This window comes from Oncorhynchus kisutch, unplaced genomic scaffold (genome assembly GCF_002021735.2).
Source record: "Oncorhynchus kisutch isolate 150728-3 unplaced genomic scaffold, Okis_V2 Okis01b-Okis20b_hom, whole genome shotgun sequence".
Taxonomy (NCBI): domain Eukaryota; kingdom Metazoa; phylum Chordata; class Actinopteri; order Salmoniformes; family Salmonidae; genus Oncorhynchus; species Oncorhynchus kisutch.
This window is the reverse complement of record NW_022261978.1, coordinates 10,528,106-10,551,237: the sequence shown is the minus strand read 5'-3', so window position 1 is coordinate 10,551,237 and position 23,132 is coordinate 10,528,106. Positions and strand designations below refer to the sequence as shown.

Sequence of the window (23,132 nt, the reverse complement as noted above, 5' to 3'; positions counted from 1 at the left end):
ACATGGTTTATTAATAACAGGGTTTACTATAACAGGGTTTATTATAACAGGGTTGATCATAACAGGGTGGATTCGTAACCGGGTTGATTCTTAACCGGGCTGATTCGTAACCGGGTTGATTCGTAACCGGGTTTATTCGTAACCGGGTTTATCATAATGTACAAATCTATTTTTAGCCTCTACATCTGCGTAGAGGAAATGATTATCTGTAAGAAGTAAGAGATCTGGTTATTTAACAATTATTTGTTTACGTTGTTTTCCAGAATGTTGTTTTTGTTCAACTGTGTTACCCACTCCAGTCAGCAGGTGGCGATGAGAGTCTTTCAGGTGACGCTTATTGTGTGACGTATAATGTAGTGGACGGGATGCTTTTTCTTCAACAACCCTTCAGCCACCTCGGTAGAGTGTTAGCCAAAATAAAACCACAACATTGAAGCTCTTTGGGACATTTTTGTTCAGATTAACCTCAGTGTTTTAAACACACTGTCTGCGTATTTACTAGTTACTCTATTTAATTTACTATTTACGTTATTAGCTCTCTAGCTAAGTAACACTCTGCTAATGCTAACTAGCTTGCTAACATCCCCGACCATGAGTTCATTAAGCTACTCCCTCCCTGCTAAAGAAGAGGAGGTCTGCTGGACAGAGAAAGATGTTCTCGTGAAAGAGGAGAAGGAAGAGGAGGCTGTTACAGTTAAACAAGAAGTAGAGGATGAGACTGTTACAGTGAAAGAGGAAGAATTTACAGTGAAAGAGGAAGAAGCTTTTAGAGGGAAAGAGGAGGATGCAGTTTTTGGAATGAAGGAGGAGGAGGAGGAGATTACTGTCCCGTTGGAGGAGGAAGGGAAGACTGGAGATCTGATTAACACCAGTAAGTGCTATTTTAAAAACAGTGGAACAAACTCTGTAGTTGTTGAACTAATGTGTCATGTTAAAGACTGCGGTCAAGTGAGCCGTCATTCGCAAAACTTCCGCGTGAATTTTTTTTAAGCGAAGTCACAACACTTTACGGTACCGCGTGTTTTCTGTGAGGGGAAACTGATTAGGATGTTCTCTAATGCTCTGATAGAAACGACAGCTACGAATTATTCCAAACAAACAGTTTCACGCACACTTATTCAATCTTCCATAATCAAAGTGATACCAAATCGTTTCGTTCATTTCCGCACCTTATCATAAATTGCTTTGACATCACGGGTAGAGTGAGGCTGCAGTAGCCTGATGTTGGCGCTGTTTAGGAAATGTTCAATTATCAATCCAAGATGTGTTTATGACGTCATGACACACAGGACGATCTAATTGAGCCTGATATGTTTTCAGTATATCATTAATCCAGTGTGATGACCATTGCTAAGCATACGATGTCCTTTTTATGTCATCTTAATATATGGGTTAATATAATTGATAATTCAATGTTACAGTTAATTTACTTTAAGTAAAATTGGATGGTTAACATTTAGTCACATCTGCCACTAAAATACATCTTTTGTTTTTCAAATTAACCCAAGAGTCTTTTAAATTAGATTTAATTTGAGGGATCTGATTTGGATTCAACCTCCTCGCAAGAGAGTTTTGGAGGTGTCATTCAGGTCTCTATTTAAATAGACACTCTGTTTTTGTTAGGAGAAAGACCAGACTCGGAGGAACCAGAGACGTCCAAACCAGCAAGACAACGCAACTGCTCCCACTGTGGAAAGGGTTTTAACCATTTAGGGGACCTGAAACGACACGAGAGAATACACACGGGGGAGAAACCTTTCCAATGCTCCCTGTGTGTAAAGAGTTTTTCCTTGTTAGTGAGCCTGAAAAGACATGAGAGGACACACACAGGAGATACTCCTCATCACTGCTCTCAATGTGGAAAGATGTTTATTCAGTTGGGGAACTTAAAAATACATGAGAGAATACACACAGGGGAAAAACCTCTTCACTGCCCCCAGTGTGGAAAGAGCTTTCACCGGAAAGAATACCTGAAAGAGCATGCGAGCATACACACAGGAGAGAAGCGAGATAAACCTTTCCAATGCTCCCAGTGTCGAAAGAGTTTTTCCTTGTTAGCGAGACTGAAAAGACATGAGAGGACACACACAGGAGAGAAGCCTCATCACTGCCCCCAGTGTGGAAAGAGTTTTAACCTTAAAGAATACCTGAAAGTGCATGAGAGAATACACACAGGAGAGAAGCCCTACCACTGCTCCCAATGTGAAAAGAGTTTTGCTTGGTTAGGGTACCTGAGAAGACATGAGAGGACGCACACAGGAGAGAAGCCTCATCATTGCTCCCAGTGTGGAAAGAGTTTTACCCAGTTAGGTCACATGAGAAGACATGAGAGAATACACACAGGAGATAAGGATGTAGGCTGAACAGTAAAGGGCGGCTACTTTGAGGAATCTCAAATATAAAATATATTTTGATTTGTTTTACACTTTTTGGGTCACTACATGATTCCGTATGTGTTATTTCATAGTTTTGATGTCTTCACTATTATTCTACAATGTAGAAAATAGTAAAAAAATAAATAAAAACCCTTTGAATGAGTAGGTGAGTCCAACCTTTAGACTGGTACTGTACATCTACATGATGCATTGTTACACCATGTAGGAGCAGTATAGACCTAGTCTGTTCATTATATACATCTACATGATGTATTGTTACACCATGTAGGAGCAGTATAGACCCAGCGCGCATGTTGTGATATGTTTGTTAACTCCGTTTAAAATACTCACTCATTACAGGTCTGTTCTGATCAACAGGGGACTGTCTTGTTAGACTTCAATGCTGTTTTTGACATTATCGATCATAGTCTGCTGCTGGAAAAATGTATGTGTTATGGCTTTACACCCCCTGCTATAATGTGGATGAAGAGTTACTTGTCTAACAGAACACAGAGGGTGTTCTTTAACGGAAGCCTTTCAAGTAGAATCAGGAATTCCCCAGGGTAGCTGTTTAGGCCCCTTGCTTTTTTTCAATTTTACCAACAACATGCCAATGACATTTGAGTAAAGCCAGTGAGTCTATGTATGCGGATGACTCAACACTATAACACATCCGCTACTACAGCGACTAAAATGACTGCAACACTTAACAAAGAGCTGCAGTTAGTTTCAGAGTGGGTGGCAAGGAATACGTTTTCCCTAAATATTTACAATACTTTTAGTTTTGTATTTGGAACAAAACACTCACTAAACCCTAAACCTCAACTAAATCTTGTAATAAATCATGTGGAAATTGAGCAAGTTGAGACGACTAATGGGCTTGGTGTAACCCTAGATTGTAAACTGTCATGGTCAAGACATATTGATGCAGTAGTAGCTAAGATGGGGAGAAGTCTGTCTATAATAAAGTGATGCTCTAGCCTTAACAACACTATCAACAAGGCAGGTCCTAAAGGCCTTGTCGCACCTTGACTACTGATCAGTCGTGTGGTCAGGTGCCACAAAAAAAGGGCTTAGGAAAATTGCAATTGGCTCAGAACAAGGCAGCACGGCTGGCCCTTGGATGTACACAGAGAGCTAATATTAATAATATGCATGTCAATCTCTCCTGGCTGAAAGTGCAGGAGAGATTGACTTCATCACTACTTTTATTTATGAGAGGTATTGACATGTTGAAGTCACCGAGTTGTCTGTCTAAACTACTAGCTCACAGCTCAGACATCCATGCATACCCCACAAGACATGCCACCAGAGGTCTGTTTAAACTATTAACACACAGCTCAGACATCCATCCATACCCCACAAGACATGTCACCAGAGGTCTGTTTAAACTATTAACACACAGCTCAGACATCCATGCATACCCCACAAGACATGCCACCAGAGGTCTGTTTAAACTATTAACACACAGCTCAGACATCCATGCATAACCCACAAGACATGCCACAAGAGGTCTGTTTAAACTATTAACACACAGCTCAGACATCCATGCATACCCCACAAGACATGCCACCAGAGGTCTGTTTAAACTACTAGCGCACAGCTCAGACATCCATGCATACCCCACAAGACATGCCACCAGAGGTCTGTTTAAACTATTAACACACAGCTCAGACATCCATGCATACCCCACAAGACATGCCACAAGAGGTCTGTTTAAACTATTAACACACAGCTCAGACATCCATGCATACCCCACAAGACATGCCACAAGAGGTCTGTTTAAACTATTAACACACAGCTCAGACATCCATGCATACCCCACAAGACATGCCCCAAGAGGTCTGTTTAAACTATTAACACACAGCTCAGACATCCATGCATACCCCACAAGACATGCCACCAGAGGTCTGTTTAAACTACTAACACACAGCTCAGACATCCATGCATACCCCACAAGACATGCCACCAGAGGTCTGTTTAAACTACTAGCTCACAGCTCAGACATCCATGCATACCCCACAAGACATGCCACCAGAGGTCTGTTTAAACTATTAACACACAGCTCAGACATCCATGCATACCCCACAAGACATGCCACCAGAGATCTGTTTAAACTATTAACACACAGCTCAGACATCCATGCATACCCCACAAGACATGCCACCAGAGGTCTGTTTAAACTACTAGCTCACAGCTCAGACATCCATGCATACCCCACAAGACATGCCACCAGAGGTCTGTTTAAACTATTAACACACAGCTCAGACATCCATGCATACCCCACAAGACATGCCACAAGAGGTCTGTTTAAACTATTAACACACAGCTCAGACATCCATGCATACCCCACAAGACATGCCACAAGAGGTCTGTTTAAACTATTAACACACAGCTCAGACATCCATGCATACCCCACAAGACATGCCACAAGAGGTCTGTTTAAACTATTAACACACAGCTCAGACATCCATGCATACCCCACAAGACATGCCACCAGAGGTCTGTTTAAACTACTAACACACAGCTCAGACATCCATGCATACCCCACAAGACATGCCACCAGAGGTCTGTTTAAACTATTAACACACAGCTCAGACATCCATGCATACCCCACAAGACATGCCACCAGAGGTCTGTTTAAACTATTAACACACAGCTCAGACAACCATGCATACCCCACAAGACATGCCACAAGAGGTCTCTTCACAGTCCCCAAGTCCAGAACAGACTATGGGAGGTGCACAGTACTACATAGAACCATGACTACATGGAACTCTGTCGTACAATCGTTTATCCACCATTCATTTTTCCCATAGGGGATTTTTAAAGAACCTTAAACCTATATGGGATCAGTCCCCCCCCCCTCTAGACAGTTGAGCTAGCGTAGGCTAATGTGATTAGCATGAGATTGTAAGTAACAAGAACATTTCCCAGGACATAGACACATCTGATATTGGCAGAAAGATTAAATTCTTGTTAATCTAACTGCACTGTCTAATTTACAGTAGCTATTACAGTGAAATAATACCATGCTATTGTTTGAGGAAGGTGCATAGTTATGAGCTTGAAAATGAATTAATAAACCAATTAGGCACATTTGGGCAGTCTTGATACAAAATTTTGAACAGAAATGCAATTGTTCATTGAATCAGTCTAAGACTTTGCACATACACTGCTGCCATCTAGTGGCCAAAATCTAAATTGCGCCTAACCTGGAATAGTACACTATGGCCTTTCTCTTGCATTTAAAAGATGATGATGCAAAAAATTATTTTTTTCCTTGTATTATCTTTTACCAGATCTAATGTGTTATATTCTCCTACATTCATTTCACATTTCCACAAACTTCAAAGAGTTTCCTTTCAAATGGTATGAAGAATATGCATATCCTTGCTTCAGGTCCTGAGCTACCGGCAGTTAGATTTGGGTAATTTTGGGGGGAGGATTTTTTTTGGGGGGGAGGGGTCTAATCTTTATTAAGGGCTGTGTTTCGTGTGGGCGTGACCCTGGTGTGACGTTTTGAGAACCGTGTAAGTCTCTATGACACCTCCACTGTGGGGCTTTATTTCCTTTGTTACGAGTTCTGAAATATGCTACGTCAATTATTCGTTGAGGTAAACATAGGCTGAAGATGGAGTAAGAAGCGTATTGATTGTGTAATCGTGTGTAGGTTCAATCATTATTCTAATTTAATTTAAATTATGAGTCAAAGTGCCTTAAAGACACGTAAAACGTAGCCTTACGATTGCAAGGTGCAGCCTGTGTCCAAAACATTAGTCTGGTCCAGTCATTCAGTGTGTGCTGCAAAACAGTCCTGTGGCATAGCATCCACGTCATCTGACCACTTCCGTATTGAGCGAGTCACTAGTACTTCCTGCTTTAGTTTTTGCTTGTAAGCAGGAATTAGGAGGATAGAATTATGGTCAGATTTGACAAATGGCGGGCGAGGGAGAGCTTTGTATGCGTCTCTGTGTGTGGAGTAAAGGTGGTCTAATGTTTTTCTTCTTCTCTGGTTACACATGTGACATGCTGGTAGAAATGAGGTGAAACAGATTTAAGTCTGCCTGCATTAAAGTCCCCAGCCACTAGGAGCACCGCTTCTGGATGAGTAGTTTCTTGTTTATGGCCAGGACCCCTACAGCTGGCTACTGGAGTATTTCTGTCTGTAATAAAGCCCTTTTGTGGGGAAAAAATGATTCTGATTGGCTAGGCCTGGCTCCCCAGTGGCCCTCCGAGGCCCACCCATGGTTGCGCCCCTGCCCAGTCATGTGAAATCCATAGATTAGGGCCTAATACATTTATTTAAATTGACTGATTTCCATCTATGAATTGTAAATCAGTAAAGTCTTTGAAATTGTTGCATGTTGCGTTTATATTTGTGTTCAGTATATATTGAAAGCAGGTGCTTCCACACAGGTGAGTCAATGTGCTAACACGAGGTACCAGAATCTCACAGTATCCCTTTTAAAGCCACAGCGTAAAATGTTTACCATTAAATAGTGGGCCACCAACAAAACATTATTAAAAATTTATCAAATGCAGCCTATGACATTGATTGCAATATTGTAGTCCACAATATATATTATTATAGAGCTCTGCTCAACCTCAACATGCCATTATCTATTATTATAGAGCTCTGCTCAGCCTATAAACATGACATTATCTATTATTATAGAGCTCTGTTCAGCCTAAAAACATGACATTATCTATTATTATAGAGCTCTGTTCAGCCTAAAAACATGACATTATCTATTATTATAGAGCTCTGCTCAGCCTATAAACATGACATTATCTATTGTTATAGAGCTCTGTTCAGCCTATAAACATGACATTATCTACTGTTATAGAGCTCTGCTCAGCCTGTAAACATGACATGATCTATTATTATAGAGCTATGTTCAGCCTGTAAACATGACATTATCTATTATTATAGAGCTCTGTTCAGCCTATAAACATGACATTATCTATTATTATAGAGCTCTGTTCAGCCTCAACATGACATTATCTAGTATGACATAGCTCTTATTATGACATCATGACATTCCATGAGAGCAGGATTCTAGTTGGAACTCTACATCTTTTGATTTTCAAATTACACCAAGACTCTTTTAAATTATATTTTTTGTAAACTGGCCAATGGTTATTGAGGGATGTGATTTGGATTCAACCTCCTAGCAAGAGAGTTGTGGAGGTTTCATTCAGTTCTCTATTTAAATAAACACTCTGTCTTTGGCAGGAGAAAGACCAGACTCAGAGGAACCAGAGACGTCCAAACCCGCAAGAGGACGCAACTGTTCCCACTGTGGAAAGGGTTTTAACCAGTTAGGGGACCTGAAACGACATGAGAGGACACACACAGGCAATAAACCTTTCCAATGCTCCCACTGTATAAAGACTTTTTCCTCTCGCAAAGATTGCGTACAGATGTAGGATCTTAGTTTTATCACTCTTCCTGTGCAGCAGTACATTCAAACTTGTAGTTTATTCACAGTTTAAAAAGGCTTCCAAAGTTTGTAATTTCCACTTAACATTTCAGACTTAATTTGCCCTAACGTAAAATGCATCAATCCCTACAAAAAAAAATGTAATTAATTATAATCAGCACAATAATTCACATTTCCTGTTGTTTCGGGAGTATTTTCCTGCTGTAGCAAACTGGCTCACATTAATATTTTCCCCATGTGCGCTGTATTTTTTTAAATCAAATCAAATTGTATTTCTCACAAACACCGAATGCAACAGGTGTAGACTTTTACCCGGAAATGAATGAGTTAAAAAGAAGAAAAAAGGAAATAGTTACAGAAAATAACAATAAGGAGGTTATATACAAGACGTACCTGTACAGAGTCAATGTGCAGGAGGTTATATACAAGACATACCTGTACAGAGTCAATGTGCAGGAGGTTATATACAAGACATACCTGTACAGAGTCAATGTGCAGGAGGTTATATACAAGACGTACCTGTACAGAGTCAATGTGCAGGGGGTTATATACAAGACGTACCTGTACAGAGTCAATGTGCAGGAGGTTATATACAAGACGTACCTGTACAGAGTCAATGTGCAGGAGGTTATATACAAGACGTACCTGTACAGAGTCAATGTGCAGGAGGTTATATACAAGACGTACCTGTACAGAGTCAATGTGCAGGGGGTTATATACAAGACGTACCTGTACAGAGTCAATGTGCAGGAGGTTATATACAAGACGTACCTGTACAGAGTCAATGTGCAGGAGGTTATATACAAGACGTACCTGTACAGAGTCAATGTGCAGGAGGTTATATACAAGACGTACCTGTACAGAGTCAATGTGCAGGAGGTTATATACAAGACGTACCTGTACAGAGTCAATGTGCAGGGGGTTATATACAAGACGTACCTGTACAGAGTCAATGTGCAGGAGGTTATATACAAGACGTACCTGTACAGAGTCAATGTGCAGGAGGTTATATACAAGACGTACCTGTACAGAGTCAATGTGCAGGAGGTTATATACAAGACGTACCTGTACAGAGTCAATGTGCAGGAGGTTATATACAAGACGTACCTGTACAGAGTCAATGTGCAGGAGGTTATATACAAGACGTACCTGTACAGAGTCAATGTGCAGGAGGTTATATACAAGACGTACCTGTACAGAGTCAATGTGCAGGAGGTTATATACAAGACGTACCTGTACAGAGTCAATGTGCAGGAGGTTATATACAAGACGTACCTGTACAGAGTCAATGTGCAGGAGGTTATATACAAGACGTACCTGTACAGAGTCAATGTGCAGGAGGTTATATACAAGACGTACCTGTACAGAGTCAATGTGCAGGAGGTTATATACAAGACGTACCTGTACAGAGTCAATGTGCAGGGGGTTATATACAAGACGTACCTTTACAGAGTCAATGTGCAGGGGGTTATATACAAGACGTACCTGTACAGAGTCAATGTGCAGGAGGTTATATACAAGACGTACCTTTACAGAGTCAATGTGCAGGGGGTTATATACAAGACGTACCTTTACAGAGTCAATGTGCAGGAGGTTATATACAAGACGTACCTGTACAGAGTCAATGTGTAGGAGGTTATATACAAGACGTACCGGTACAGAGTCAATGTGCAGGAGGTTATATACAAGACGTACCTGTACAGAGTCAATGTGCAGGGGGTTATATACAAGACGTACCTGTACAGAGTCAATGTGCAGGAGGTTATATACAAGACGTACCTGTACAGAGTCAATGTGCAGGGGGTTATATACAAGACGTACCTTTACAGAGTCAATGTGCAGGGGGTTATATACAAGACGTACCTGTACAGAGTCAATGTGCAGGAGGTTATATACAAGACGTACCTGTACAGAGTCAATGTGCAGGAGGTTATATACAAGACGTACCTGTACAGAGTCAATGTGCAGGAGGTTATATACAAGACGTACCTGTACAGAGTCAATGTGCAGGGGGTTATATACAAGACGTACCTGTACAGAGTCAATGTGCAGGAGGTTATATACAAGACGTACCTGTACAGAGTCAATGTGCAGGAGGTTATATACAAGACGTACCTGTACAGAGTCAATGTGCAGGAGGTTATATACAAGACGTACCTGTACAGAGTCAATGTGCAGGAGGTTATATACAAGACGTACCTGTACAGAGTCAATGTGCAGGAGGTTATATACAAGACGTACCTGTACAGAGTCAATGTGCAGGGGGTTATATACAAGACGTACCTGTACAGAGTCAATGTGCAGGAGGTTATATACAAGACGTACCTGTACAGAGTCAATGTGCAGGAGGTTATATACAAGACGTACCTGTACAGAGTCAATGTGCAGGAGGTTATATACAAGACGTACCTGTACAGAGTCAATGTGCAGGGGGTTATATACAAGACGTACCTGTACAGAGTCAATGTGCAGGGGGTTATATACAAGACGTACCTGTACAGAGTCAATGTGCAGGGGGTTATATACAAGACGTACCTGTACAGAGTCACTGTGCAGGAGGTTATATACAAGACGTACCGGTACAGAGTCACTGTGCAGGAGGTTATATACAAGACGTACCTGTACAGAGTCAATGTGCAGGGGGTTATATACAAGACGTACCTGTACAGAGTCAATGTGCAGGGGGTTATATACAAGACGTACCTGTACAGAGTCAATGTGCAGGAGGTTATATACAAGACGTACCTGTACAGAGTCAATGTGCAGGAGGTTATATACAAGACGTACCTGTACAGAGTCACTGTGCAGGGGGTTATATACAAGACGTACCTGTACAGAGTCAATGTGCAGGGGGTTATATACAAGACGTACCTGTACAGAGTCACTGTGCAGGGGGTTATATACAAGACGTACCTGTACAGAGTCAATGTGCAGGAGGTTATATACAAGACGTACCGGTACAGAGTCACTGTGCAGGAGGTTATATACAAGACGTACCTGTACAGAGTCAATGTGCAGGAGGTTATATACAAGACGTACCTGTACAGAGTCAATGTGCAGGAGGTTATATACAAGACGTACCTGTACAGAGTCAATGTGCAGGAGGTTATATACAAGACGTACCTGTACAGAGTCAATGTGCAGGAGGTTATATACAAGACGTACCTGTACAGAGTCAATGTGCAGGAGGTTATATACAAGACGTACCTGTACAGAGTCAATGTGCAGGAAGTTATATATAAGACGTACCTGTACAGAGTCAATGTGCAGGGGGTTATATACAAGACGTACCTGTACAGAGTCAATGTGCAGGGGGTTATATACAAGACGTACCTGTACAGAGTCACTGTGCAGGAGGTTATATACAAGACGTACCTGTACAGAGTCAATGTGCAGGAGGTTATATACAAGACGTACCTGTACAGAGTCAATGTGCAAGAGGTTATATACAAGACGTACCTGTACAGAGTCAATGTGCAAGAGGTTATATACAAGACGTACCTGTACAGAGTCAATGTGCAGGGGGTTATATACAAGACGTACCGGTACAGAGTCACTGTGCAGGAGGTTATATACAAGACGTACCTGTACAGAGTCAATGTGCAGGGGGTTATATACAAGACGTACCTGTACAGAGTCAATGTGCAGGGGGTTATATACAAGACGTACCTGTACAGAGTCAATGTGCAGGGGGTTATATACAAGACGTACCTGTACAGAGTCAATGTGCAGGAGGTTATATACAAGACGTACCTGTACAGAGTCAATGTGCAGGAGGTTATATACAAGACGTACCTGTACAGAGTCAATGTGCAGGGGGTTATATACAAGACGTACCTGTACAGAGTCAATGTGCAGGAGGTTATATACAAGACGTACCGGTACAGAGTCACTGTGCAGGGGGTTATATACAAGACGTACCGGTACAGAGTCACTGTGCAGGGGGTTATATACAAGACGTACCGGTACAGAGTCACTGTGCAGGGGGTTATATACAAGACGTACCGGTACAGAGTCACTGTGCAGGAGGTTATATACAAGACGTACCGGTACAGAGTCACTGTGCAGGAGGTTATATACAAGACGTACCGGTACAGAGTCAATGTGCAGGAGGTTATATACAAGACGTACCTGTACAGAGTCACTGTGCAGGAGGTTATATACAAGACGTACCGGTACAGAGTCACTGTGCAGGAGGTTATATACAAGACGTACCGGTACAGAGTCACTGTGCAGGAGGTTATATACAAGACGTACCTGTACAGAGTCAATGTGCAGGGGGTTATATACAAGACGTACCTGTACAGAGTCAATGTGCAGGGGGTTATATACAAGACGTACCTGTACAGAGTCAATGTGCAGGAGGTTATATACAAGACGTACCTGTACAGAGTCAATGTGCAGGAGGTTATATACAAGACGTACCTGTACAGAGTCACTGTGCAGGGGGTTATATACAAGACGTACCTGTACAGAGTCAATGTGCAGGGGGTTATATACAAGACGTACCTGTACAGAGTCACTGTGCAGGGGGTTATATACAAGACGTACCTGTACAGAGTCAATGTGCAGGAGGTTATATACAAGACGTACCGGTACAGAGTCACTGTGCAGGAGGTTATATACAAGACGTACCTGTACAGAGTCAATGTGCAGGAGGTTATATACAAGACGTACCTGTACAGAGTCAATGTGCAGGAGGTTATATACAAGACGTACCTGTACAGAGTCAATGTGCAGGAGGTTATATACAAGACGTACCTGTACAGAGTCAATGTGCAGGAGGTTATATACAAGACGTACCTGTACAGAGTCAATGTGCAGGAGGTTATATACAAGACGTACCTGTACAGAGTCAATGTGCAGGAAGTTATATATAAGACGTACCTGTACAGAGTCAATGTGCAGGGGGTTATATACAAGACGTACCTGTACAGAGTCAATGTGCAGGGGGTTATATACAAGACGTACCTGTACAGAGTCACTGTGCAGGAGGTTATATACAAGACGTACCTGTACAGAGTCAATGTGCAGGAGGTTATATACAAGACGTACCTGTACAGAGTCAATGTGCAAGAGGTTATATACAAGACGTACCTGTACAGAGTCAATGTGCAAGAGGTTATATACAAGACGTACCTGTACAGAGTCAATGTGCAGGGGGTTATATACAAGACGTACCGGTACAGAGTCACTGTGCAGGAGGTTATATACAAGACGTACCTGTACAGAGTCAATGTGCAGGGGGTTATATACAAGACGTACCTGTACAGAGTCAATGTGCAGGGGGTTATATACAAGACGTACCTGTACAGAGTCAATGTGCAGGGGGTTATATACAAGACGTACCTGTACAGAGTCAATGTGCAGGAGGTTATATACAAGACGTACCTGTACAGAGTCAATGTGCAGGAGGTTATATACAAGACGTACCTGTACAGAGTCAATGTGCAGGGGGTTATATACAAGACGTACCTGTACAGAGTCAATGTGCAGGAGGTTATATACAAGACGTACCTGTACAGAGTCAATGTGCAGGAGGTTATATACAAGACGTACCTGTACAGAGTCACTGTGCAGGAGGTTATATACAAGACGTACCTGTACAGAGTCAATGTGCAGGAGGTTATATACAAGACGTACCTGTACAGAGTCAATGTGCAGGGGGTTATATACAAGACGTACCTGTACAGAGTCAATGTGCAGGAGGTTATATACAAGACGTACCTGTACAGAGTCAATGTGCAGGAGGTTATATACAAGACGTACCTGTACAGAGTCAATGTGCAGGGGGTTATATACAAGACGTACCTGTACAGAGTCACTGTGCAGGAGGTTATATACAAGACGTACCTGTACAGAGTCAATGTGCAGGAGGTTATATACAAGACGTACCTGTACAGAGTCAATGTGCAGGAGGTTATATACAAGACGTACCTGTACAGAGTCACTGTGCAGGAGGTTATATACAAGACGTACCGGTACAGAGTCACTGTGCAGGGGTACGAGGTAGTTGAGGTAATGTGTACATGTAGGTAGGGGTTAAAGTGACTTGGTTAATGACAGACTTCTTTTTTTTATCAGATATGTTTATTTGATTTTTTTAAATAATAACATTCAAATCATTGTTGTGCAATTACAAACTAAACATGTTGTGGGCTATTGACAGGATGCCACTTCACATATGCAGCACAGATGCCTTTTAATAAAATGGTCTTTATCAATAGGAGTGAAGGAAACCATGGAAACCAAAGAACGCATTTATTTAGTACAATCAAATGAACCTTGTAGTACACTGCAGCTATTCTGCAATTACTGCGTCCTAAATATACCTCAGTCGACTGCAGTTACTGCACTTGGACTGCAGTTTCAAAACAGCAATCTTTTTTTTTTGTCAGGGAAGACGACATTTTTTTAACGTTATTTGCCACATAGCGTAGGTTTTTCAGGATAACTTCTTGATGTCGGCAAAAATGAACATGTGGCACTGACTCGCCCACGCATTGCTGAAGATTTAGGATTAACATAAAGCATTTTCACCCAATTTAAATCCAATGACACGGTGAAATGTTTAGTTGATTTCATGTTGAATTCACTTTAGTTGACAATTTAACCAAATGTAAATCAAAACTGCAGGTGTTGGATCAACATTCACCTTCGAGACATAAATCTACGACGAGGAACCATAGTTTAGGAAATGGAGGCGAGTAGTGCGGATGAAATGGAGAAAAGGGTTGGTGAAGCAACAGCTGTGCTTGGAATGAGGACAATATGTCTGTCAGTTCTGATGATATAAATATTTTTTTTAGCCCCGTATTTAACTAGGCAAGTCAGTTAAGAACAATTCTTATTTACAATGACCGCAAACATGGGCCAATTTTGAGCCGCACTATGGGACTTCCGATCACGACCGTTTGTGATACAGTTTAGAATCGAACCAGGGTCTGTAGTGACGACTCTAGCACTGAGATGCAGCGCAACTCAAGAGCCAAAAATATCTGGCAGCGGCGGGATTCGAACCCGCGCCTCCGAAGAGACTGGAGCCTTAATCCAGCGCCTTAGACCGCTCGGCCACGCTACCGATGAACGTACAATTCTTCCAAATGATTCAACATATTGATATCCATTTTTATCAACTCCGCAGATAGTTGTATAGTTGGTATGTATAAGAAGTGTGGAAAAACCTTACATTGAAATGATTTGTTATGACATTGTTTGACAGAATCCTCTTTGCGTCACCCAATTCAGACAGCGAAGTGAGTCATTCTTACGTGACGTATAATCTAGTGGACGGGATGCTAAGACGAGCAACACGGCTACTTATTCATCCACCTCGATAGCTTGCTAGGCAACATGAAACCGGAATATTGAAGCTCTTTAGGCCATTCTTGTGTATATTAGTCTCGGTGTTTTAAACACAATTATGTTAACGTATCAACTGCTTAATTGTAACGTCATTTGCATGTTAAATGTGTTAACTTGTTAAGATTGATACTGATCCCGGCACTAGGCTAGTCTCTAATGCTAACCAGCTAATGCTATTTAGCGAACTAATATCCCCGACCATGAGCTCACTAAGCTACTTCTCCCCTGCTAAAGAGGTCTGCTGGACTCAGAAAGAATCTCTGGGGCTGAACATTATCGTAAAAGAGGATGATATTACAGTGAAAGGAGCGGAAGAAGCTTTCAGAATGAAAAAGGAGGAAGAGGAGGCTGTTATAGGGAAAGAAGAGAATGAAACTTTAGGAGTGAAAGAGGAAGAGGGGATACAGGCTGTCACAGTGGTAAAAGAGGAAGAATCTTTCAGAATGAAAAAGGAGGAAGAGGAGGATATTATAGTGAAAGAAGAGAATGAAACTTTAGGAGTGAAAGAGGAAGAGGGGATACAGGCTGTCACAGTGGAAGAGGAGGTAGAAGCTTTCAGAATGAAAAGGGAGGAAGAGGAGGCTGTTTCAGTGAAAGACGAACCTTTTTGGGAGGAAGAGGAGGCTGTCTCAATAAAAGAGAAGGTTGAAGCCGTTCTGGGAGTGAAAGAGGAGGAGACAGAAGCTCTTATTAACACCAGTGAGTATTGTCTAAAAACAACTCAGCAGTTGTTGAACTAGGCTAAGGTGTGGTTTTAAAGGGGCATTCTACTGAAGTTATGCTCTCAAATATATTGTTCAGTACTGGAGGAATTGATAAAGGGGCACTCTGCGATTGGTACATACATTTTTTTAAACTAAATTAAATTAACTACATTTTTTAAAAGTAAATTATTGATACTTTATTGTCCATTTACATGAATTTAGTTTAGTCAGCGGGTAAACATCTTTCCACACTGGGAGCTGTCTCCCAAGCTGGGCTCACTCTCTCAGAGGAAGAGATCATTTTTCTGGAATGGCCAGAAAATGTGACATGTTACTCCCTATCTAAATGTGGGGTGTGAAACCTGGCAGTTCAGGTCAGCTCCGCTGAGAGAGTGGAAACCGAGAGCTGACATGGGGCGTTGTGACACTATAAGGCATGGGAACCTATGAAATTCACAGAGCGCTCTATACACCAATAATGTCACTCGGAACCAGTCCATAACTTCACATCTCACAGTTTAAAAGCAGAGAAGAAGTCCTAGAACCTGATGACACATAAGAGAGAGTTGTAGCCATTGATTCTTGAAGAATATAACTTCTAAATGCCCAACGACCTCAGTTCAACGGTCATACCCCATCTGAACCCGATATATACAGAGTTTACAAAACATTATGAACACCTGCTCAACTTTGATTTCCCATCAGAACCCACAACAGCCTGTTTCAACTCTGAGGGGTATACTATGTAGTGGGATAGAGGAGTTAGTGAGCTGACTTTGGTTCAGTTCTGAATTCGACTCACTGAATTCAACTCAGGATAACTGTTGAAGGTCTCTTACCTCTTAACCATGTAAGTTTCTATGACAACAAATCCTTCATCTCTAACCTGCTCCGGGGCAGGCTAGTTGAAGACCAATCAGGGGGCAGGCTAACCCCACTTTATCCTGACTCAAGTGTTGTGTCTTGAGCTGTGAGTTGAGGACCAATCAAATCGAATTCCCTTCCATCTATGATTGCAATAACAAGTCATAAGTTCACCATCTGTTTGATGTTCTCATTCACACAGGAGAGAGACATGACTATGGTGGATCCTCTGGGGAGCCTCAACAACATCCTGATGCTGACAAGGCAGAGAAGAGTCTCTCCAGATCAGAACACCAGATGGTACAGCTTGGTCTGGACAAGCAAACAGCTTTCTCTATCGGGCTCTGGGCTGGGTTTCTGTAAAGCACTTCATGACAACAGTGACATCAGCATCCATAATGATATGTGTCTGTGTCCCCTCTTTATGGTTACCAGGACAACGCTAGCCCTTCCTCCCTCCCGGAGTCCCTGTATCGTGCCTCTCCCGGTAGCACCTTACTGCTGGGTATGAAGAGGTTGTCTGTGCTGCTGGTGGACTGCAGGAAAACAACGGGGCTGAGTGGAACTGTGAGAGGAGGAGAAGAGAAGAAAGGATCAGATTTGACACATCAAAGTAAGTGCTGTAGTTGAGTTTGAACAAATAGAATAGATCTGCCCACTCGGGTCTGTTCCCAGTAGGGCTGGTATCTGTTCCCAGTAGGGCTGGTCCCTGTTCCCAGAAAACATTACATTGAGAAGCTCCACAGGTCCACACGGTTGGACTAGTAACCGGAAGGTTGCAAGTTCAAATCCCCCGAGCTGACAAGGTACAAATCTGTCGTTCTGCCCCTGAACAAGGCAGTTAACCCACTGTTAACCCACTGTTAACCCACTGTTCCTCATTAAAAATAAGAATTTGTTCTTTAACTGACTTAGTTAAATAAAGGTTAAAAAAAAATAAAAATAAAAAATAGTGGTGGTGCGTTAAGCCAATCAGATGTCAAATTGGCGGTGAGGTGAATTGTGCGTCTGGGCGCTGCATAGTTAATCTGACGTCTGCATTGACCATGTAGCATTTACAGTGATACGACCTCTTCAGAAGTCAGGGCATTCATACCTGACCATGTAGCATTTACAGTGATACGACCTCTTCAGAAGTCAGGGCATTCATACCTGACCATGTAGCATTTACAGTGATACGACCTCTTCAGAAGTAGAGGGGCATTCATACCTGACCATGTAGCATTTACAGTGATACGACCTCTTTAGAAGTAGAGGGGCATTCATACCTGACCATGTAGCATTTACAGTGATACGACCTCTTCAGAAGTCAGGGCATTCATACTTGACCATGTAGCATTTACAGTGATACGACCTCTTCAGAAGTAGAAGGGCATTCATACTTCTTGCGCTTCGTGAAGCAGTGCAGAGCTGTTGTCCAGGAAGTTGTCCAGGAAGTTGTCAAGGACGTGAGTTTGTTTTTGTACAGGATGTACTGTTGACGTCCTGTGGAATCCATAGGAATTGCATCTTCTGATATTTTACAATATGACCTTTCTCTTCCATTTCTAAGAGGTGGTCTCTCTCCAAAAAAAAATAAAAAAATCTGTTTGGATTTTCTCCTACCATATCTATTGTGTTATATTCTCCTACATTATTTTTACATTTCTACAAACTTCAAAGTTTTTTCTTTCCAATGGTACCAATTATATGCATATCCTCTCTTCAGGACCTGAGCTACAGTCAGTTTACTTTGGGCACGTCATTCAGACAGGAAGTGGAGAAAAAAGGGGGGCCCTATCCCTAAGGGCATGTGCGAGCACACTCCTCCAGTTCACCTAGCTGAGTTAAAAGCAAAAGAATATCAAAAATAATAAATATTATATTTATACTTCCTCTTTTTGTTTATTTACCTATTTTGATGTCATATATTAAATTTGGATTTACTTCCAAAGTCTTAGTCAATAATTGAAACCAACCTCATTTAATCTGACATCCACATTCCATTGATGCCCTGGTAACCCTATATCAGATGTTGGATGTAGAGCTCAATAAGGAGGTTATAGAGCTAGATCAGATTAGGATGTTATTTTTGATCAATAAGGATGTCAAGATGTAATAAGGATATCATAAATCTAGATCAGATTAGGATGTCATTTTTGATCAATAAGGATGTCAAGATGTAATAAGGATATCATAAATCTAGATCAGATTAGGATGTTATTTTTGATCAATAAGGATGTCAAGATGTAATAAGGATATCATAAATCTAGATCAGATTAGGATGTCATTTTTGATCAACAAGGATGTCAAGATGTAATAAGGATATCATAAATCTAGATCAGATTTGGATGTCATTTTTGATCAATAAGGATGTCAAGATGTAATAAGGATATTATAAATCTAGATCAGATTTGGATGTCATTTTTGATCAATAAGGATGTCAAGATGTAATCAGGATATCATACATCTAGATCAGATTTGGATGTCATTTCTGATCAATAAGGATGTCAAGATGTAATAAGGAAATCATAAATCTAGATCAGATTAGGATGTCATTTTTGATCAATAAGGATGTCAAGATGTAATAAGGATATCATAAATCTAGATCAGATTAGGATGTCATTTTTGATCAATAAGGAAGTCAAGATGTAATAAGGATGTCATAAATCTAGATCAGATTAGGATGTCATTTTTGATCAATAAGGATGTCAAGATGTAATAAGGATGTCATAAATCTAGATCAGATTAGGATGTCAACAAAAAAAGACACAACAACATGTAAAGTTCAATAGGATTTATTTTTATTAGCCTACAGTTCTCTACAGCCACTCTGCTCTGAGGGATCTATATTAAACCCCATACATACAAAGACTTAGCAGGAGGTTTCATCATGTGGACTTCGTACATGTCTGTCTAACTAAACACTGTCTTTGGCAGGAGAGAGATCAGACTCTCACGTTGACAGCGGTAAGAGTCCTTCGGGGGATCCGGACCCAGCGACGTCCAAACCAGCTGGACGACACCACTGCGCCCAGTGTGGAAAGAGTTTTAACCATTTAGGGAACCTGAAAACGCACGGGAGGACACATACGGGAGAGAAGCCGTACCACTGCCCCCTCTGTGGAAAGAGATTCACCCATTCAGGGAGCCTGAAAGCACATACAAAAATACACACAGGGGAGAAACCTTATCACTGCTCTCAGTGCGGAAAGAGATTTATCCAGTTAGGGAACCTGGAATCACACGAGAGAACTCACACAGAAGTAAAGAGGCTTTTCCACTGTTCTCATTGTGAAAAAACGTTTAAGAATTTAGGGAACCTGAAAGTGCATGAGAAATGCCATACAGGCGGGAAGCTTTTTCGCTGCTCCCAGTGTGGAACGATATTTACCCAGTTTAGGCATCTGACAGACCACGAGGTAACACACACAGGGAAGATGCCGTACCACTGCTCCCAGTGTGGAAAGACATATTTCACGTCACATGCACATAGTCTTCATGAGAGAACACACACAGTGCTCCCGCCCTTATCTCATATTTTTGACTGAAAAATCGTGTTTTTTTTTTGTTTATGCCACATGAAATCAAATTGTAGAAAGTATACTCGACAACGACGACGAAACAAATGTTACCCTCTGTTTCTTCTTGAGAAAACACGGTAAAACAATTCTTTAACATTAAATTCTTATTACTACCAACTGAAATAAGAATTTCCAATATTATTTTTCCAATCAAGTTACAGAGCTCTACCAGGCGGTTGAGACGTCAAGAGGGTCATATCTACAATGACACATTAGAATGCCGTTTTGTTACAGAGCTCTACCAGGCGGTTGAGACGTCAAGAGGGTCATATCTACAGTGACACATTAGAATGCCGTTTTGTTACAGAGCTCTACCAGGCGGTTGAGACGTCAAGAGGGTCATAACTACAATGACACATTAGAATGCCGTTTTGTTACAGAGCTCTACCAGGCGGTTGAGACGTCAAGAGGGTCATATCTACAGTGACACATTAGAATGCCGTTTTGTTACAGAGCTCTACCAGGCGGTTGAGACGTCAAGAGGGTCATATCTACAATGACACATTAGAATGCCGTTTTGTTACAGAGCTCTACCAGGCGGTTGAGACGTCAAGAGGGTCGTATCTACAGTGACACATTAGAATGCCGTTTTGTTACAGAGCTCTACCAGGCGGTTGAGACGTCAAGAGGGTCATATCTACAATGACACATTAGAATGCCGTTTTGTTACAGAGCTCTACCAGGCGGTTGAGACGTCAAGAGGGTCTACAATGACACATTAGAATGCCGTTTTGTTACAGAGCTCTACCAGGCGGTTGAGACGTCAAGAGGGTCATATCTACAGTGACACATTAGAATGCCGTTTTGTTACAGAGCTCTACCAGGCGGTTGAGACGTCAAGAGGGTCATATCTACAGTGACACATTAGAATGCCGTTTTGTTACAGAGCTCTACCAGGCGGTTGAGACGTCAAGAGGGTCATATCTACAGTGACACATTAGAATGCCGTTTTGTTACAGAGCTCTACCATTTTGTTACAGAGCTCTACCAGGCGGTTGAGAAGTCAAGAGGGTCTACAATGACACATTAGAATGCCGTTTTGTTACAGAGCTCTACCATTTTGTTACAGAGCTCTACCAGGCGGTTGAGAAGTCAAGAGGGTCTACAATGACACATTAGAATGCCGTTTTGTTACAGAGCTCTACCAGGCGGTTGAGACGTCAAGAGGGTCATATCTACAATGACACATTAGAATGCCGTTTTGTTACAGAGCTCTACCAGGCGGTTGAGAAGTCAAGAGGGTCTACAATGACACATTAGAATGCCGTTTTGTTACAGAGCTCTACCAGGCGGTTGAGACGTCAAGAGGGTCATATCTACAATGACACATTAGAATGCCGTTTTGTTACAGAGCTCTACCAGGCGGTTGAGACGTCAAGAGGGTCATATCTACAATGACACATTAGAATGCCGTTTTGTTACAGAGCTCTACCAGGCGGTTGAGACGTCAAGAGGGTCTACAGTGACACATTAGAATGCCGTTTTGTTACAGAGCTCTACCAGGCGGTTGAGACGTCAAGAGGGTCATATCTACAATGACACATTAGAATGCCGTTTTGTTACAGAGCTCTACCAGGCGGTTGAGACGTCAAGAGGGTCATATCTACAGTGACACATTAGAATGCCGTTTTGTTACAGAGCTCTACCAGGCGGTTGAGAAGTCAAGAGGGTCTACAATGACACATTAGAATGCCGTTTTGTTACAGAGCTCTACCAGGCGGTTGAGACGTCAAGAGAGTCATATCTACAGTGACACATTAGAATGCCGTTTTGTTACAGAGCTCTACCAGGCGGTTGAGACGTCAAGAGGGTCATATCTACAGTGACACATTAGAATGCCGTTTTGTTACAGAGCTCTACCAGGCGGTTGAGACGTCAAGAGAGTCATATCTACAGTGACACATTAGAATGCCGTTTTGTTACAGAGCTCTACCAGGCGGTTGAGAAGTCAAGAGGGTCATATCTACAGTGACACATTAGAATGCCGTTTTGTTACAGAGCTCTACTAGGCAGTTGAGACGTCAAGAGGGTCATATCTACAGTGACACATTAGAATGCCGTTTTGTTACAGAGCTCTACCAGGCGGTTGAGACGTCAAGAGGGTCATATCTACAGTGACACATTAGAATGCCGTTTTGTTACAGAGCTCTACCAGGCGGTTGAGACGTCAAGAGGGTCATATCTACAATGACACATTAGAATGCCGTTTTGTTACAGAGCTCTACCAGGCGGTTGAGACGTCAAGAGGGTCATATCTACAATGACACATTAGAATGCCGTTTTGTTACAGAGCTCTACCAGGCGGTTGAGAAGTCAAGAGGGTCTACAATGACACATTAGAATGCCGTTTTGTTACAGAGCTCTACCAGGCGGTTGAGACGTCAAGAGGGTCATATCTACAATGACACATTAGAATGCCGTTTTGTTACAGAGCTCTACCAGGCGGTTGAGACGTCAAGAGGGTCATATCTACAATGACACATTAGAATGCCGTTTTGTTACAGAGCTCTACCAGGCGGTTGAGACGTCAAGAGGGTCTACAGTGACACATTAGAATGCCGTTTTGTTACAGAGCTCTACCAGGCGGTTGAGACGTCAAGAGGGTCATATCTACAATGACACATTAGAATGCCGTTTTGTTACAGAGCTCTACCAGGCGGTTGAGACGTCAAGAGGGTCATATCTACAGTGACACATTAGAATGCCGTTTTGTTACAGAGCTCTACCAGGCGGTTGAGAAGTCAAGAGGGTCTACAATGACACATTAGAATGCCGTTTTGTTACAGAGCTCTACCAGGCGGTTGAGACGTCAAG

At 41.9% G+C, this 23,132-nt stretch overlaps 2 protein-coding genes and 1 non-coding gene across 3 annotated transcripts; 2 read left to right on the top strand and 1 right to left on the bottom strand.

Moving 5' to 3' along the window:
- The first annotated feature begins 798 nt into the window (after window positions 1-798).
- LOC116358838 (zinc finger protein 180-like) lies at window positions 799-2,695 on the top strand. The gene is made up of 3 exons (XM_031811080.1): window positions 799-871; window positions 1,624-2,350; window positions 2,665-2,695. The coding sequence occupies exons 1-3, from the start codon at window positions 799-801 to the stop codon at window positions 2,693-2,695; spliced, it is 831 nt and encodes a 276-aa protein (XP_031666940.1).
- Window positions 2,696-14,821: 12,126 nt separating this feature from the next.
- trnal-aag (transfer RNA leucine (anticodon AAG)) lies at window positions 14,822-14,903 on the bottom strand. Its single transcript has one exon. It is a non-coding gene; the product is annotated as a tRNA-Leu (tRNA).
- Window positions 14,904-15,086: 183 nt separating this feature from the next.
- Window positions 15,087-20,235, top strand: LOC116358949 (cilia- and flagella-associated protein 251-like). Its single transcript, XM_031811400.1, has 3 exons — window positions 15,087-15,886; window positions 16,958-17,368; window positions 19,675-20,235. Exons 1-2 carry the CDS (start codon window positions 15,358-15,360, stop codon window positions 17,116-17,118), a joined length of 690 nt encoding a protein of 229 aa, XP_031667260.1. The 5' UTR covers window positions 15,087-15,357; the 3' UTR covers window positions 17,119-17,368; window positions 19,675-20,235.
- The last annotated feature ends 2,897 nt before the right edge of the window (window positions 20,236-23,132 follow it).

What these genes read in the sequence shown, in the direction of transcription:
- LOC116358838 (XM_031811080.1), top strand. Translation starts at nt 799, where the DNA reads ATGAAGGAGGAGGAGGAGGAGATTACTGTCCCGTTGGAGGAGGAAGGG. An exon ending in TGGAGATCTGATTAACACCA is followed by an intron (nt 872 to 1,623) that starts GTAAGTGCTATT and finishes TGTTTTTGTTAG; the next exon opens with GAGAAAGACCAGACTCGGAG. An exon ending in AGAATACACACAGGAGATAA is followed by an intron (nt 2,351 to 2,664) that starts GGATGTAGGCTG and finishes TACACCATGTAG; the next exon opens with GAGCAGTATAGACCCAGCGC.
- LOC116358949 (XM_031811400.1), top strand. Translation starts at nt 15,358, where the DNA reads ATGCTATTTAGCGAACTAATATCCCCGACCATGAGCTCACTAAGCTAC. An exon ending in AGAAGCTCTTATTAACACCA is followed by an intron (nt 15,887 to 16,957) that starts GTGAGTATTGTC and finishes TCATTCACACAG; the next exon opens with GAGAGAGACATGACTATGGT.